Source organism: Lutjanus erythropterus, chromosome 22 (genome assembly GCF_056507025.1).
Source record: "Lutjanus erythropterus isolate fLutEry1 chromosome 22, fLutEry1.hap2, whole genome shotgun sequence".
NCBI lineage: Eukaryota > Metazoa > Chordata > Actinopteri > Lutjaniformes > Lutjanidae > Lutjanus > Lutjanus erythropterus.
In genome coordinates, this window is record NC_139338.1 from 24647373 (window position 1) to 24665581 (window position 18209).

General features: G+C 40.1%; 1 protein-coding gene across 2 annotated transcripts in view; it reads right to left on the minus strand.

The window, feature by feature from the left end:
- anks1b (ankyrin repeat and sterile alpha motif domain containing 1B) overlaps window positions 1–18209 on the minus strand; it is a 297352-nt gene that overhangs the window by 20303 nt on the left and 258840 nt on the right. For both annotated transcript variants that reach the window (XM_084710483.1, XM_084710482.1), the window contains exons 20-21: window positions 4766–4873; window positions 2061–2264 (exon numbers count right to left, since the gene is read on the minus strand). In XM_084710483.1, coding sequence (XP_084566609.1) covers window positions 2061–2264; window positions 4766–4873 — 312 coding nt within the window. The remainder of the gene's footprint in view (window positions 1–2060; window positions 2265–4765; window positions 4874–18209) is intronic.

Here is an 18209-nt window from a genome sequence, read left to right on the forward strand (position 1 = left end):
TCAAAATTTGGCACAGACTGATTTAACATAAATTGGTACTCAGCAGTACTGACATAATTTGGTCAGTACTGCTCTAGGCATTGGTAGTCCAGCAACTCCTGTGTTATATCAGCCAAATGTCACTCTCCCCAAGGCAACCAAACCACTTAAATAAAACATTTTAATGAACATTTTAAAACATCGGAGTCACGCAACAACACAAATGAGTGAACCAATCTAGGCAGCAGTAGACCAGCAACTCCTATGTTTTGTGAGGTAAAATTACTGTATCTCCTTGTGGAGTTTGGTTGGTTTGGAGATCACAATATTTGTCTTACACAACAGCAGTTTCCCATCAGAAAAAACTGTCTGATGGCAAAGTAAAGCGCTGAAAATATTACACTTAAACTGATAATTTTTTGGTTGGACTTTTTTTTTAGGTAACTAAACATGTTTCTGCAGTCCCTGTTCACAGCAGTGCATTGCTTAGCTTCTGTGCTGGTGCTCCTGTCCTGCTCTCCTTCTCCAAATTGGAGGCATGTCGACCTCCATCTACTGTAGTAGTTACACTGAAAATCCATAACGCAACCCCACATCAAATAATCCAAACTATCCCTTTAAGGACCAGGAATGTGTCTAGAAAGAAGTCAGCAGCTGTTGCACTTGTTTTCTTTGGGGAGAACAGAAGGATGAAAGAAATATTTGACATTCAAGAGAAGAGGGGTAATAAATCAGAGAATAAAGATGTTTCTTCTTGTCTATAACAGTTCTTCTACTCTGCCAAAGCTGACTCATCAGTGCCACCTCACAGGGTTGTGTCTAAAAGAAGGGGGATATACTGTGACACTCAGGCGTGCGCACATACACACACTTGAGAGATTCAGCAGGGTAACCACAAGTGTGCGTGATAGTCTGCGCTGATAAGCTGTGTGATTCACACAGACACAAAAAGACCCCAATCACACTGAATCAAAACACAGCTGCTGCCTCAGACGTGTGTGCACATCATCACTGTAAGTGTGTGTGTGTGTGTGTGTGTGTGTGTGTGTGTGTGTGTGTGTGAATCATTGTGACGTCCTGATTGGAAGTCATAAAGTTCTAATTCTGCATTTGGATGAGACTAAAATTGGCTGGAAAGTTGAAACTATTCTGAAAGAGTATGTCTTGTTTATGCAGAGCTATTAAGTGCTGCATCATTTGACGTTAGAGATAAACATTAATTTGGTAAAGCAGTACTTTATGCCTGATTGCACTTTGCATATTTCATATTTTTATAGTGCAAAGTTTCAGGCATAAATTTCATGTTTCCGTATTTGTAAAATTTATATGAGCTCTAAACTGCTGCTGACGGCTGCTGGTGTCAGATGGTGCTGCAGATTATTAATGGTGGGTTTTCAACAACCAAACAGGCAGATAAAACACTTTTGGCTTGCATCTTGTAGCTATTAGGGAGCAGCTTTTAATTAGTGAGACTCTTCATTTATGATTAAGATATATTCCACCGTCCCGATTAGAAATGTGATGCTGCCTGAAAGCTTATTAGTTCATTACTGCATCCAATTTGTAAATTTACAGGAAAACAACTTTGAAATATCACTGAAATCAGATTTTTATTTATATTTGTATTATTTGATTGTAACAAGGAGAAGACTTGGAGTGATAGTTCAGATTATTTGAATTTGAGGGAAAAAAATTAGTCGCCAACTATTTCGATCATCAATTTCAATAATTTTTCAAGCAAAAATGTTTGCTGGTTCTAGCTTCTTAAATGTGAAGGGATGAGGGATGGGATGAGCATTTTTCACAAATTTATTACCATTTTAATGAAATGATTAATTCAGAAAATAATCAGTAGATTAATTGATAATTAGAATACGTGTTAGTTGCAGCTCTTCATGGCAGACAACATCCTTGTTGACAAAAATAAAAATATAGAATATACCAGACTTATCCTTTAAGTGTTCATCCAGCCAACTGTATCCTGACTATGACCATTCATAACACTCTCCTCCAGTCCATCCCTCTCTTCCTGTCCCTGCCTCCATTCATCCCTCCAACCTGTCCTCCCTTCCCTTCCTCACCATGCTGACTTGGGCCATCTGTCGCTCCAGCTTGGATCTCGGCACGTCCTCGAAGTAGTTGTCATTGCTGCGCTGCCTGCGCCGGGCGTCCGCCTGCATGATGAGGTGCTGCACGTCCAGAGATCCGCCCGGGACCCCCGCCGTGTACGCTGCCTGGCCCACCGACGGGCTGAGCTGGGGAGGAGTGTGGTTACCGCCGGGCTCCTGGGACAGAATGGGTGGGGGAGATTGGAGCGAGAGAGAGTTCATTTATCATTTCATAATGTGCTGTGTCACTGCTGCAGGTACAATAAGTAGGGCAATGAAATTCACTGTGCACTGTCACATTTTATTTTTCATCTACTGTTGCCATACTGCTCAGGACTTGTATCAAGTGCTTTGTGGAATCGGGGACAGAGGCGGTGTCTTGAAACAATAAGCAGGTCCATCAGAGTGTCGTTACATCGACAGTTCACCCCAGAATAATCAAGATATATTTTCCCCTGGCCTGTAGTGCTATTTATCCATCTAGATTATTTTGGTGTGAGTTGCAGATTTTTGGAGATATCGACTGTAGAGATGTCTACCTCCTTCCAGTGTAGTGGAACTAAATAGTGCTTGTGGTGCCAAAAAAAAAGATGTCACCCATGATGCCATGGGTACTAACACACCCTCATACCATCACAGATGCTGACTTTTGAAGTTAGTGCTCTTAACAATCTGCACGATCCTTTTCCTCTTTAGCCTGGAGGACACAACATTCATGATTTTTTTTTTTGTTTTTAAGAATCTGAAATGTCGACATCAGTCCATCTCAGTTGAGCTCAGGTCCACAGAAGTCTGCAGCATTTCTGGATGTTGCATGCTTCTGTGTCCCTTTGCAAGCAGAGACTTCTCCAGACTCTCTGAATCTTTTCATGATATTATGGATTGTAGATGGCGAAATACTACTAGACTATTTGCCGAAACAGTTTTTTACAAAGTGCTGAACCTCACTCCATCCATGCTTGTGAACGACTGAGCCTTTCAAGGACACCCCTTTAATATCAGTCATGACACTGTCACCTGTTAATAATGAACCTGTTGAATTTTCCAAACAGGTGTTTTTGAGCATTCCACAACTTTTCCAGTCTTTGTTGAAATCAATTGGACCATTAAATATCTTGTCTTTGTACTATGTTCAATTGAAAACAGGTTAATAAGGATCTGCACATCATTTGATTTTGTTTTTGTTTCTGTTTTACGCAGCTTCCCAATTTTTTGGAATGAGGGTTGTGCAACACTTGAGTCTTGTCTGCTCAGAGTCACTTTCAGTGAAAGCATCGGCTCATCCTTAAAGTGGAAACTGATGTTCATTTAAGAGGTTTTCCAAGCTGAACGGAGGCTAAAATTCTCAAATGTTTTAACAGTGTAATGGTCTTACACCCTGGAAGGTCAGCTTATTTCTCCTGAGAGGTTACTGACTTTCAGTTGATTACATATAATAATACTGAGACTTTTCCTGATGATTTTATTAATTATTTCTGGCTGGTGGAAGATAAATTACAAAAACTTTGCATCTCAGTTCTCATCCTGAGCCATTTGTCCAACACACTCAGCTGTCAGCCAGTTTGTTTACTGTACAGAGTAAATACAGCCCTCTGCTCACACACTGGAAGCTGTAACTTGTATTGAGCCATACAGTGTAATCCTGCTGTGCTTTAACTAAAAGCCACTGGAACCTCTTTTCTTGAAGTGAAGAATTTTGCGAGTGGAGGGAAATTAGGGCTGAAACAACAAATCGATTAATCAATCAAGCAGAGATGCCAAACATTTGCTTGTTCTAATATCTGTTCTTCTTCTGTTTTTATTCTCTTATCCAAAGACTTGTTGTTGTTGTTTTTTATCCCAGTGACTTTTTTCACTTTTTTAGGCTCAGTACAGTACTGCAATTCTCAGATGGATAGTTTAGGCTGTTTTAAGGTACAGAAAGGAGCAGAATCGACCAGGTCGACAAATTCAGCGTCGTCTCAAGAGCAGAAAGCCTCCCCAGGCTCGACAGCACAGAGAGCAAGAGACTATTATAAGGACATTAGAGCGTAGCCCCGATGGGAGAGGGAAAGCCAGTTCCTAGTGATTAGTATCCAGGACAAGCCGGCAGGGAGGAGGAAACTGCAGTGGGGCGGCCATTTTGTGCCTGCCTGAGAGATTTGGGTAATCAGTTGGGTGGTAACAGCAGCAGTGGGGAGGATGTAGCTCCCTTTAGAGAAATACACGGCCATCTGGGGAAGGGATGGAGGCGTTCTTCCTCTGTCTGATGAGTGTATAATAAATTGAATCCTTGTTGCTAAGGGTTTACATATATGGATGTATGTTTTTACAACACAATTAATGTGTCTATGTGGGTTTTTAAAATAGGTGATTGACCCTTTTCTCAATGCCAGTAGACCCGCTTGCCTTTCAGCTGGAAGACAAGAATTAACTGTGTGCAGGAGAGCAGAGACAAAGACATTTTTGAGTGTTCAGCTCTCAGTTTTTTTGTAGCTTCTAACTGAATCTCTGTCATTTGAGGTTCCCTCCTGTGTCATTCTTTGTACCGAAGCTGCAGCCGACAAATACCTGTGACTACTGCATTTGACCCAGGACTACATGCTGAGTATATATCCTTTCTTACTGAAGACAAAAGCCAGATGTTGGTGGGGTTTTTTTGTCCATTGTAAAAGGGACTTTACATACAACACACTCACCCGTAGGGAGATGGCCCGCGGAGGTTTTTGTGGGGTGTCTTCGTGTAGCCGGTCCCCCAGTGAGGCCAAGATCCGTTTTCTGTGTCCGATCAGACTGATCTTCAGTACCTGAACACACAGATAGAAGAGATTAAAGTTAATTAACAAGAACGGCGATGTTCTGATACCTGTACAGTATTGATTCCCATATGTGGACTTTGTGTATCGGCCGATACCAAATTTCAGAGTTCAGTTCACTCCATTTTGTTTTCATCACAGCCCAAAAACAGTCCAGTCCAGTCCAGTTCACAATCACAAAAGAAAGCCAATTTAAAAAAAAAAAGTCCATTCTGAGTTTTACTGCAGATCGCCACAAAGCCAAACCAAATCAGGAAATAGAGATTTAAATGACAGCGTCTGTATTCGTAGTTCAGTACAAGAGACATACAATATTGACACTGGGTACTCAGTACCATTAATCTTTGTGCTTTTAGACAGTTGGTTGGACAAAACAAGTAATTTAAGTACATCAGCAACATCATAAATTGCACAGATTGAGTTAAGATGGCTGCTTTTTTTGCTCTTGGCACCAGCAATGCAGGGTCAAAAGCCACTGCACTGGCAAAAAATGATGATTCTCACTTTTATTTGCATAATTTAAAACAGCTTTTATCAAGAGCAAGAGTTCAAAGGCTTTCAGACTGTATAATAACAAGATACTATCTGCAAAAATGCTTAAAGGTAACAGATTATCATCATCATCATCATCATCAACATGAGGCTCTGCAATCTGCAATCCAGAGAAGAGTTTCACTGAGAACAACACTGCAGAGCACTCTGGGAAGTTCTAATGAGTGCATAATGACATAAAATGCCCCTGAGCACATGCATACATCATGTTATTTTTATTATTACATAACCAATATGGCATGGATGGCTGTGTTGTGCTGTTACGTGAGCAAAATCCTACATTATGTACCATTTCTTTAACAGAAAACACACATCAGCGAGTATGAAGCATACTGTATGAGACTCACACACAGACGAGGAGACAGATAGAAAGAGAGGCAGACATGAAAAGACTGATTAAATTAATTGCTGCTGCTATTGTAATTTGCTACTCTGTTCTTTTCTTTCAGTCAAATTAATAAGAAACTAATATCCCCTGAAGCAGCAAACTATCAGGATTAATTAGAGATGTAGAGTTGGGACTTGGCTTCGAGTCAGTCACAAAAATGATGATTTGAGACTTGACGTGACTTGAGACTTAAAAGCAAACAATAGAAAGCAAATCTTACAGAGACAGTTCACACCAAATCATGACGCAGAGGGAAGCGTACATCTACTCAACATGTAAACATTAATGGCGTCCTCCTCAGCTGAGGAGTAACATCTCGCCTGTGACTAGATGCACGCCTCCTCCTGGGCGTTGATAGTCCCGTAGAAAGGTTATGGTCAGGGGAAGGTGCCGTGACACTTATAGGGATATAAAGAAAGTACTTCCTGTTATATCTCTTTAATATTGTCAATAAAGACCCTCACCTTCTATGAATTCCTCTGCCTTAGAGAGTGTCATTTGATTTTGGAAACTCACAACAAAATGAAAGTGAATGGGACAATACTGATAATCAGCTTCTTCCATTCTGGCTAGCCGTTTCTCTCTACTTCTAGTTTTTATACTACACTTATTTGCTTTAAATCATTTATGGGATTAAAATTGTAAATATTTACAAGAAGAAGAGTCAACACAAACCAAAGTATTATCAGATTTTCAGGTTCATTATTGGGGGCACGACTTGATAAAACATTGTTACTGAGAGCTGACAGCCATGAAATGCAAATTCAACAATATCAGATTGTTGCAAATTTGTAATAGTTTATTGATTTCACCCCCCGGGCACTCATTACACAGTCCAGACAGACACAAAACACACATACACACTTGGACTCCAGTGAAAGCAGTCATTCTTTCTCTGGTCACCAGGCGTCCACTGACTGTGCCAGTTACTGGGTTTTCTAAAGAGACGGGCTGGAACATGGCAGCCTTCTGCAGGGATGTTGTTTGCACTGTTGGCACCTTCTGGCACCCATACTTCACTACACAACTAACTGCTGCCTGGTTTTATGGGGCCGCATCTGGAGGTCTCCCAATAAAGGTATGTGTGAGTGTCAGAGAATGTGTTTGTGTGTTTGTGTGTGTGTCTTCAGGGCAAAAGGTGGTAATTAGCCTCAATGCGAGGCCTCGCTGTGAGTCTAATGATTCTCCCAACAGTCTTGCTTTGAGTCAGCACACACACACACACACACACACACACACACACACACACACACACACACACACACACACACACTTCATCATCTCCCGTACCAATTACTGCCCCACATCTGCTACAGAAACATAAAAATACAAACTAAAAATGAGAACAGTGATGTAGGATGCACATACTTTGGTTCTATATGTGTGTGTACGTCAGAGATTTCTGTACTTCAGTAAGTTTCAGGTATCAGTACTTTACTTCTGCATTGACTTTTCTGATAATTATTTACTTTTACTCCCTATGTTTTAATGCATTTGAGGAAAATTATTGATTAGTTTTATTGAGCAACAGTGGGCACTGCCTTTCCAACATCAGGACTGATTTCAACCTACATGGATGGAACAATAAAAAAGAAAAGATGATGCCTTTGTGTATCCATCGATGCATCTCATGCATGACAGACGTAACAAGACGAAAACAAGAAAAAGACACAACGAAAACAAAGCGACCTAACAAGATTAAAACAATGCAGCAAGACAAAAATAACAGAAAGATTTAAGAAGGCAAAAACCTTAAAATACGTAACAAGACAAAAACACGAAAGGACATAACAAGACCGAAGCAACGAAAGAGACATAACATGAGGAAAACGACAAAAAAGATGTAATGACAAAAATGACGGAACAATACATAACAAGATGACAACTACCAAAAACCATCTAACAATTTCCTAATGAGACGAAAACTATGTAACAACCAAAAAATGACGTAAAAGACGGAAACAAACAATTTTTTACTTTTATATTTTGAGTACATTTCAGAGCCTGTGCTTTTTCACTTTTACTTGAGTAAAGAAGCTGTCAATACTCCAACTTTTACCACCTTTCTTTTTTTTACAGTAGTATCTGTACTTCCACTTTAGTAAAGAATGTGTGTAGTTTTGCCATCTCTCTACATAAACCTAAACACAGAGACAGAATATAAATAAACCAATCCCATCTGTAAAGAATAAAGTATATTTGCATAATTCATGTACACAACTGATTTATAATGTATAAAGTATGCTCAAAAAATGCTAAAAACATCCTCTTGTTTTCTGTGCTTAGCAGGTTTCATCTTATGTCATACAGTAAATAAGGAAAAAGGAATAGTGTGAGGAAAAAAAAAACACATAGCAGCAACCAACGGGTTAAACTACGTCCTGCACTGTTCTTCTCTTCATGGAAACAATGTGTTTTAATTGTTAAAATTAGACGGATCAAAGGCAAACACAGAGCAGAGCAGGGACTTGCGGGTAGTGGAACTAATTGGCGTATTATGGCCGCCCGGTGCTCCCTCCACCAATTTTTACTCACTCATCTTTCCCCTCCTCTATTCTCCATCTCCTCTCTGGCTTTCACAGCTCACCATCTCTCTCTCTTACACACCGTCTTTTATGGTCACACAATGTCAGTAATACTACAGCGTCTCCTCCTCCCACCCTCGATATGTTGCATCCCTCCACTAGTAAAAAGGAAATTACACTTAATTTAACGACATTCTTAAAAACAATGAAACTAGATTACAAACAGGTGACAGATCGCTTGCTTCCAGATCAGTTTCAGTTGTTTTAAGAGTTATTTTAGATCATGACATGAAAGTTACAGCTGAAACAAGAAGTCGGTTAATAAACAATAAATAGATTGAAAATTAATTAGTGTTTAAGACATATTTTGTACGAAAAAAGGGCAAACATTTTGTATATATAATATATATTACAGGTTCTCAATTATAACAGTCTGCTGCTTTTATTTGTCTTTTGTGAAAGCAAACCGAATCTCTTCTGGTTTTTGACTGTAGGTCTGACAAAGCAAGCATTTAGGAAGTTGTGATCGGCAGTGTTCACTATTATCTGACAATTTAAACATTTTTACGATCAATAGATTTACTGAGAAAATAATCTGCAGATTAAGTGCATAATGAAAAGAAGTTGATGCCCTGCAGGCCTGTAACAGAAACTTCCTAACTTGCAGATGCTATCTAAACTATTTGGTAACCATGGTAACAGGAAAAAAGCCATAACAGTCAAAGTTTGTATTTTGATTCATTATTAGTTAGTACTACACAAGCATCTGAACTTCCCAAAATCTTATCATAACTTCTCCTAGCCTTGGTATGATAACTGTTATGCTCTCCTAATTTTCCCTTTTCCACCTGTAGCTGTAGAACATCTTTGGATTTCTCTACAGATGTTATAAAAACCATCAACTCATCTGTCTTGATGTTGAAGTACCTGTTGTTGTTTTTGGTCCATTTTTTGTATGTTTCAATGGTAAGAAAAACTATTACAAAGTTGTTCAGCTCAGTGAGATTAGAAAAGTGGTGTTGGTTGCTAGGTAACAGACATAAAAGTTGATAATTGATGTTGAATGGAGTATTCAGGACTTGAGATAAGATAGAAGTAAGATAAGATTCCTAAAGTTGGCTTCTGTAATACCAAAATAAGAAAAATCCTACCTTACATTCCTTCTATCTAGACAGGAAGTTTCTGTAATGAGGCTGCTGATGAAAATATGATATTATTGCTCCTCCAGTTAAAAGAACTTGTACCTGATCTCCATAAAACAGATTGAAAAGTTTTACCTCACTTGAGATTAGTGTTTTTGACCTGTTATATAAGAGAGATAAGCTTGTGACTAAACTATAAAATACACAAAGTGACCTAGATAATGTAATTCTTTGCTTTATGTAGTACAGATGATGAAATATTCATTCTCATGCTTCTGTGTCTCTCCCTGTCTGTCTCCTGAGGGGCAATAGCGTGACACCAGTCCTCACACTGCTGTTTCATCACATACAACACACACACACACACACACACTCCAGAAGGAGCTCACCAATTGCCTCGCATGGTGTGTGTATCGTCGTGTGTGTATCTGCGTGTTACACTTTGCCTTATGCAACAGCATCCACTTCAACTACAACTACAGTAGAAGCCTCAACCTCAGCTTGAAGTTCAACTGTCACCATGGCAACACAGAGCTGCAGCAGCAGCAGTCACCCACACACACTCATCCAAAAAAAAAAAAAAAAAAGAAATAAAAAAAATAAGATCCACATGCACGTGGATGTGTACTCTCACACACACACACACACACACACACACACACACACACACACACACACACACACACACACACAAACAGCTGTTCTGGAGCCCGAGGAAGAAGATTATATTGTTATCCCTGAATGGGTGAGAATTTGAATGCAACCCGGCCATTATTGTTAAAACACAGACTCGCACTCTCACTCTCTCTGTGATGCTTGACTGCAGTATCGGCCCATTTGCATTTAAATTATATTCATAGCAGCTGTATATACTGACAGGAGAAGTGTTGAGCTACCACAGCGCTCGCCCCTCTGCACCCCTCTCCTCGGCTTCCATCCATTTCTATCGCACTAACCATGCATTCATTTGTGCCGAACTCTATTCAAATCGACTCAGAAAGCTGTGAGTGATTGTGATCTCATTCGGCGGTGTCAGTGAGGGTCACTCACCCTCTGATCTTGATTTTAATATCTGTACTGTGAAGTTTATTTGAGGCCATGTTTGCCTGCAGTATCTGGTTGGGCCACTATGCTTGTGTTTTTCTGTGTGTGTCTGTGTGTGCAGATCAATGCACTAATCCTGTTAACAGTCCCGTTAGCTCATATTGAACAGGCTTGATTAACGGATTAGACGCCACACATACGAATAACGGAGCTGTGCTTTCACACAGCAAGCTCCTCTCTGCAGCCTGCTGTCACTTTACTACAAGAAATAAACAAAAATTTGATTCCTTGCCATCTAAAGCGATAGTTTGGATTATTTGATGTAGGGTCATATGAGGCACTTTTCAGTGTATTACAGTCGATGGCAGTCAGCACGCCTTTACTTTGGAGAAGCAGTGAGCAGTACCACCATAGAAACTAAGCAAAAGGTCAACAACAACAGGTATTTTAGCCACTTAAAAAAAATCTATATCAGTTTACATGTACCTCATATTTAGACTATTTTTATTGCTTTACTTTGCTTTATTTGACCTCGCAGAACACAGGAGTTGCCTCGATGTCAGTTTGATTGTAATATGTGACTTTGGTAAATCCAAACTATCCTTTTGAATCACCTTAGGGCTTTTTTTTTAAAATGCCAAATGTATTTTCTTTCCATGCAATTAATTTGCAAGTTAATATTTTTTCATCATTGGGCTATAAAAGAGGGGACAAACTACAGAGACAGAGATTTCAAAGCTATCATGCGGCCAGGAAAAACAAATGAGCTTTACTACCTTCAGCAGTCCACGAAAACCTGTTTGAGTATGAATTGACCAAATGCACACAGCTGGATCTGTTTACAAATCTTATAATTTACCGATGAATGGCACGTGCTCCGGGTCAATCTGCTGTCTGAGATCACTGCTCTGTTTCTTCAAGCTTGCCGGTGGCACAGTTTCAGCTCCTGAACCGAGAAGTGAAACTCACCAAGTTCTCCTCTGTCTCTCTCTGTCCTCGCTGTACCCTGGTATGTCGTTTTTTTCTTTTTCTTTTTAATCAAGTATAAGGAGCCCCAGGTCGTGTTCACTTCATGTTGATTACACCTATTTGCCGCAGTGCAATTTACTTTTACAAGCGAACCAACAGATCGAGGCAGAAGAAGATAAGCAATTCCTATGTAAAATTACAGGTTTTACTTACGGACTTTCCCATCAGAAAAGGCTGTCTGATGGCAAAGCAATGAATATATTCTTAATATTACACACTCCTCTTAATATTGATTTTTTTAAGTGGATCTTTTGTCAGTGGCCAAAATACCTTTTGTCGCTGACCCTGTCCACAGCAGTACCCCACTTGTTCTAACTAGAGGTGTGCCGACTGACATCTACTGTAGACAACACACTGACTATCGACAAACAACCCTACATCAAATAATCTGAATTCCCCCTTTAAGTATTTGTGTCGGTGTGTGTTTGTCAACTGTCCAACTTAAAAGTTACTTCATTTAGCAACAAGTCATAAAACAAACAAAAGCAAAACATCCCCCTGTAGAATGGAGATCATCTCACAATCATATTTTTTCACTGAATCGCCCTCTTTCAAGATGCTGCATTTGTATAAACTTCCAAGAATATCATAAGAACACAGTGACCTCTTTAAACACAAGAGCGACCGCAGAATAATGACGACAGCTGCAACAAAAATGACATATTTTGCAAAGAAAACCAGAGCAACAATAGGGGGCTAAGTGGAAAGCGTCAGTGATTGGGGACATTAACAGCGACCTCTCTCATTCAGGACACTGGATACAAAAAGGCTTTTCTCTGTTTCCTACTGGAGGGGAGGTTGGAAGCTGGTCGGCTCACTGGAGCATAAAACCCGGCGAGGGAACCAACAGTCCAGTCACTGTCTGTGCTCAAGCTAGCACGTAGTTTTAATGATGGAGGAGGAAGGGACTGAAAACACTTTCATCAGTCTTTCTGCTCCTGCTTAATCTACATTGACTCGCCTAAATATTCCTTTCATCGCCCTCGTATCCTTTTTCACTCTGTCCATATTCCCTTGACCTCAAATTACCTCTCATCATCTGCTCTCGCCTCTCCTTTCCTTGCCACTTTGTCCTCTCTTTCACTATATATCAGGAAGATAGAAGAAAAAGCCTGTCACAGGGAATAAATAGCGTGTGAGTGTCAGTGATTCGGCCTAATAAAAAAGAAGAGTCTCTGCTGTTGCACTCAAATGAGTTTCTTCTCTTCAGCCTTAGCAACTGCATATGATTGGTCCACCTTTGTTTGTGTATCTACCTTCTCCGGGCTCATGTCAATATGATCAATCACCTCTCCCCCGAACACTATGGAGGTTGTGACCTCTGTGATATCAACAGACCCCTGCAGCCCCCTCCAGGCGCCGCCTGCTAATGGTGCGATTTGGGTTCAACCCTTTGAAGAATCCTTCCATCGACTTTTCCAGATCCAAGAATCACTGGCGTAAGGTTACTTAAATTGCCCAGGTCAGAATACATTACAGGCCAATTGAATGGTAATATTGATCGGCAAGTAGTCCACATCTGTCTCAATGATATCTTGGAGGTTGAGTACAGAGCTGTGAGGACATCAGGGTCCAGACCTCTGGAATATTTTGGAGAATCTGGGGCTTAAAGAATGATTGTGCTTTTGTTAAATATATACTAAATATCTCAAACATCAGCATAGTTAGCCTGCAACAGCTAGCCTGACTGAATGTACAGTACAGAAGTGTAAAGATGACAGGTTGTAGTTTGATGGGTGTTAATTTGCTGGACTGTTATTTGGCTGGGAGCAGTTACCAGGCAACCAGTGGAGTCTCTACTGAACTCTTCCTTTACTTCGAAAACTGTACAAGTTTGGTTGATGGCTGGTCTTTGCACTTGCGACCAGAGTATTTCTAAAATCCTGGAAACGGTCCTAACTTGAGATGATAATTAACACAGTCATAGTGTGTGGCTTTGTGCAAGGAATCTAAATGTGAGAATAAACATTTTGCTGATAATCATGCCTGAGCTGTGGCACTAAATCTGTCAGCTGAGATGGGATCTAAAAGAGGATAAAAGTCAAAACTAGCTTCCATCTTGCAGTCGATAGGGTTTGTTATAGGAAAGCATTGATGTAATGAGGGTAATGTGCACAGCTCCCGGTGAGTGTGAAAGCACAGACATTTACAGCAACAATGCTTGGCTCATTTTTCACCCTGAATATTGACATTTTTCTAACCCTGAATACTTAATCACAGCCAGCCACCTTCCCCTCGCTCCTTCCTCATCACTCCATCCTTCACTTAATGTGTGTGTTGTTTGGAGGTGGAGCTTTTCACCTGGAATGATGAGTATTGATTTGCCTGGACTCTCAATAGATTACACGCGCACACACACACACACACACTCAAGCCTCAGAGAGCAGCCAGCAACTGTGAGCAAGGCTGGGTTCATGACAGTGGAGTCCAGGTTTCAGCTTCATCTCTTTGCTCCGTTTAGAACCACAGCCGCTCCTACCTACACACACACACACACACACACACACTCTCACACACACGCACACACACACATTGCGGGGGGGAACACTGGAGGGAAACCAGAGACCACTGGTTACCTAGCAACCGAAGAGCGGAGGGGAGTTGCAGCTGAGGGTGATGTGCTGAAAATGATGTATAACGGGGGCCAATAGGAAGGCTCGTTTTGGTGCTGAGAGAGCAAGCAGCCAATGAGAGTGGGCCGTTAATAAGCCCGCCTACATGGAGACAGATATATCTCCATTAATAGCAAGAGAACTGTAACTATGACTGGAAGCACAGGCTGTGTGTGTGTGTGTGTGTGTGTGTGTGCGTGCAAACATTGCCGAATGCTGCAAGATCAAGGTTGAAACAAGATCTCTCAAAGCTTGTTATCTGCACACACACACTCTCTTTACCACACACAGAGGAGCTCATGAGCTGAATTCTCAATATGATGAGAGAGGAAATGGTGTATGATATTTTTTATGGGTTAATAAATACTTCAAAGCCCCAAGATGGAACCGATTTTCACACTGCAGAGGAGCGCAAGCTTTCCTCGGGCAGCGGGCTGTGTGTGAACATGTATGGATAAGTGTGTTTATGCATGCAGTACTATCTGGGTGTGGATCCTTCAAAGAGTTTATCCACCTCTGCTCTTTTTTTAGACTGTAAAAATTCAAAAAATAATAATGACAAATTAAAGGAGCAATCTGTAACACATTTACTGTGATAAATCACAAAATGACCACAATATGTCATCAGAGATCAACGAAACATCTTAAGTTGAAATACTCATTACTCTGACATCAACACTTCAGCCACAGTGTCCTCTCGGCTGGAATAACTGCTTTTCCCCCATGTTTCACATTAATTAGAGTTCAAATTAATGCCAAATGTTCACCAAATGAATGTCTGTTTATGTGTTGTAAAAAATCCTTACTAATCTTAGTAAGCTTTTACCATAGATCATACATAAAATAGAATTTTGACCCATTTAATATACCGTCTATGGCTCCAACTTGCTGTTCGAGCTGCTTTGCTGATTTTTGCATGCATTCATGCAATTGCTACGTATTGCTCCTTTAAAACTCCCAAACGATTGTTTCAAATTTTAAGTTGCAACTCCTTGATCACCAAGATAAGCCTGCAACTAAAGATTATTTTTATTGTTGATTAATTTGTTGATTATTTTTTCAATGAATTGACCTTGCACCAGAAAATACTGACTTTCTTTTAAATATAATTGATAAGAATAATTTATATAAGTCACATTATTTACTGCAGGTCTTGATCTTAAATTAGGTTTTCAGTAAATGCAAGGTCTTTTGCCAATCACATGTACACAACTACACGTATGTATACATAAACCTTGTGACCCGTGCAGCTTATATGATGTCCACATGAAATGACACAGTTACGGTCGACATAGCAACAGAGACAGGGCCTAGTGGACTGATGTTTACATTGCTGTCTGGTGCCTTGCACGTCAGAGGTACAGTAGGGCTCGCACACAACAGCTGCTCACGGTCACACTCGGTGAAATATGGAACATACTGATGCAACATTCAAGGGAAAAAAAAAAGGCTACAGATACAAGATCAGGTCAATAGGATGCTTGTAGCAGCCTTATGTGCATCATCTGTGATCTCTGCAGCTCTGGACCATGCTGTGTGCACCTTTGTGATTCCCAATGAATGGTGGGAAAACTTTGAAATGAAACAAGAAACAGTCTGAACAGTCTCTCACACACACACATATATATGTGTGCATATATATAGAGAGACTCAAGTTTACATTTGGGCCACCAAATTTAGTGGCTTGGTGGCCTGTGTGTAGAAGTATTAGCATCTTTCCCTGCTACAGTACTGAACTATTACACCTGGAAACGTTGGGCATAAATATTTGAACTATGAATGAATGGTGCAACTTTTTAGCACAAATCTCCTCTTACATTACAATGAGGCTAAGTTTGAACCTCGGTATCAGATATGGCAACAAAAATCAAACCACATCAACAGCCAGTACTGAGATCAAAGCTGTAATGTTAGACAGACCAGACCTAAAGCATGATGCCACCTCGTTGCTTTGAGGTTATTCAAGATGCCATCTTTATATTTATACACACATACACAAAGCTAACATATCCACAGGAATTTTAAGACTTTAACCCTCCGCTGCCTCACTTAACCTGCTCATGAGGACAAAAGTTTAGGATAAATAAAGATCAGCTGATTCTACTGTCTGTGCTCCTGTTTTGCGACCCAGCTGAGTCCCAAAATAAGATGTCAACACTTTGAAAATAAATTCTCCCCTACTCCTGTAAATGACTGAAGGGTGTGAAGTAAAAGTGTTGACGCCATGAATCATTCTGGGACTTGCTTAAAAAAAGACGATACGCTAGAGGTGACTAAACAAAACAGCATAAAACCAGCTGTTATAGTTGGCATTTAAACCCTTAGCATCAACACAATACTTCTGTGTTAAAAGCCTCCGTCCACAGTGTCCCTCACAGTATCATCCATCATGCTGTGGTTTCTCCGGGCTGCCTCCTGACTAATGCCGGTCACTGAAGGGGAATCTATCGCTGTGACTTGCCGTGGTGACGATTCAATGAACAGGAGGTGGGATTATGATTGATGATTGATCAACCAGCGTCAGAGGTAAAAAAAAAAAAAAAAGCATCTGGCAGGATTTCCAACTCAATCCTTTTGTCAGTCCACTGTGTTCTTCAACAGCTGGGAAAAGACAAATACTCTTTCCGTCGTCCTGCTGGGACCTGTCTCATTCTTTCCTAATATTTACCTCCCGCAAGGTCCTCACTTAAACTTTCCTTTCCTTTCCTGCACTATCACGGTTGCCTTGTTTCTCCTGATCTTTGCTGGAAAACAAGTCCAAACAGGTGAGAAAATGCTAACTTATCATCTTCCCTGTTTGACTTTTGGTTGCTAATGGATTTTGGAGAACTTAAGACAAAGCTGAGGTGAAATAAGTTGTTCTTGGAGTGATTTTAGAATGTCACTTTGTGCAGAAGGTGAGTATAAAAAGTAATAGAGGAACATTTTGAAAGCTTGCATTAAAAATTGTTCTAATAAATGTTTATATTTCCAGCCTTCATGCCTGCACAGACTCTTACAAACTAACTTGAAACCACAACCCCCTCTTAAGGAACTACTGTATACTCTTCCTTGGTCTCGTCCCAGATTCTCACCATCTTCTAACAGTATGTTAGTTCATGCAAATGAGGATAGGACACAAATTAGGGCAGCAGTTGGATATGAGTGTATCTAACTGTAGTAGTAATAGCTTTTATGCTCTTTTTCCCCGCTTCACTTGGCTCCATCTGGAAGTGCAGACAAGAATTGGCATGTTCCGAGCTGACATCTGACTTGGGATTTAACTCGCCTTTTAGAGAGTCTTGTGACATTTACAAGTATGAGATTTTGAGGCAATTTCTGGCAGGCAGTGCATGTTCAAGAAAACCAAAAATATGATCAATGCACCATGTCAAGGGAAGTTCTTGCCATCAGAGTAACCCTCATGCAACCGAGAAATTAGTTGTCATCTACTTGATTAAATTTTTTATAGAGAGATTATTTAATTAATCGTGAAAACAATCAGCAGATTCATTGGTACTGACAGGGGTTAACAATGCCTGTTTCACATTTAATCTAGGGCTGCTACATCTGTAAAATGTTGGAAAATAGAAAAATATCCATCCCAGTTTCTTAAAATCCAAGGTGACATCAGGGCTCAAGGCTTGCCCGTGGCATGTAAAATGCCATGTGGGCTAGTACATCTTGCAACTCATTTGCACAGTTTAAAAAAACAAATTATTTTGATTAATGGTGGATGATTTACAGTTAAAGTTTTTTTTTTTTTTTGTAGCAAAAATGCTGTTTTCGGCTCTCAAATATGGAGATGTCCTGCTTTTCTCTGCTTATTATCATATCAAACTGAAAATCTTTGAATTTTAGACTGACAAACAAGACTTTTAACAACATCTCCTTGAACGCTGAGAAACTGTGTTGGTTATTTTTCACTATTTCTTTTTGTCATTTTATAGATGATGCAGCTCTAGATTTAACATGACAGTTAACTTTAGTCTTAGCTGTTATTTGATAACCACTAATAATTAAATAATTTGTATAGGGGCAAGTAAAAATTGCCTT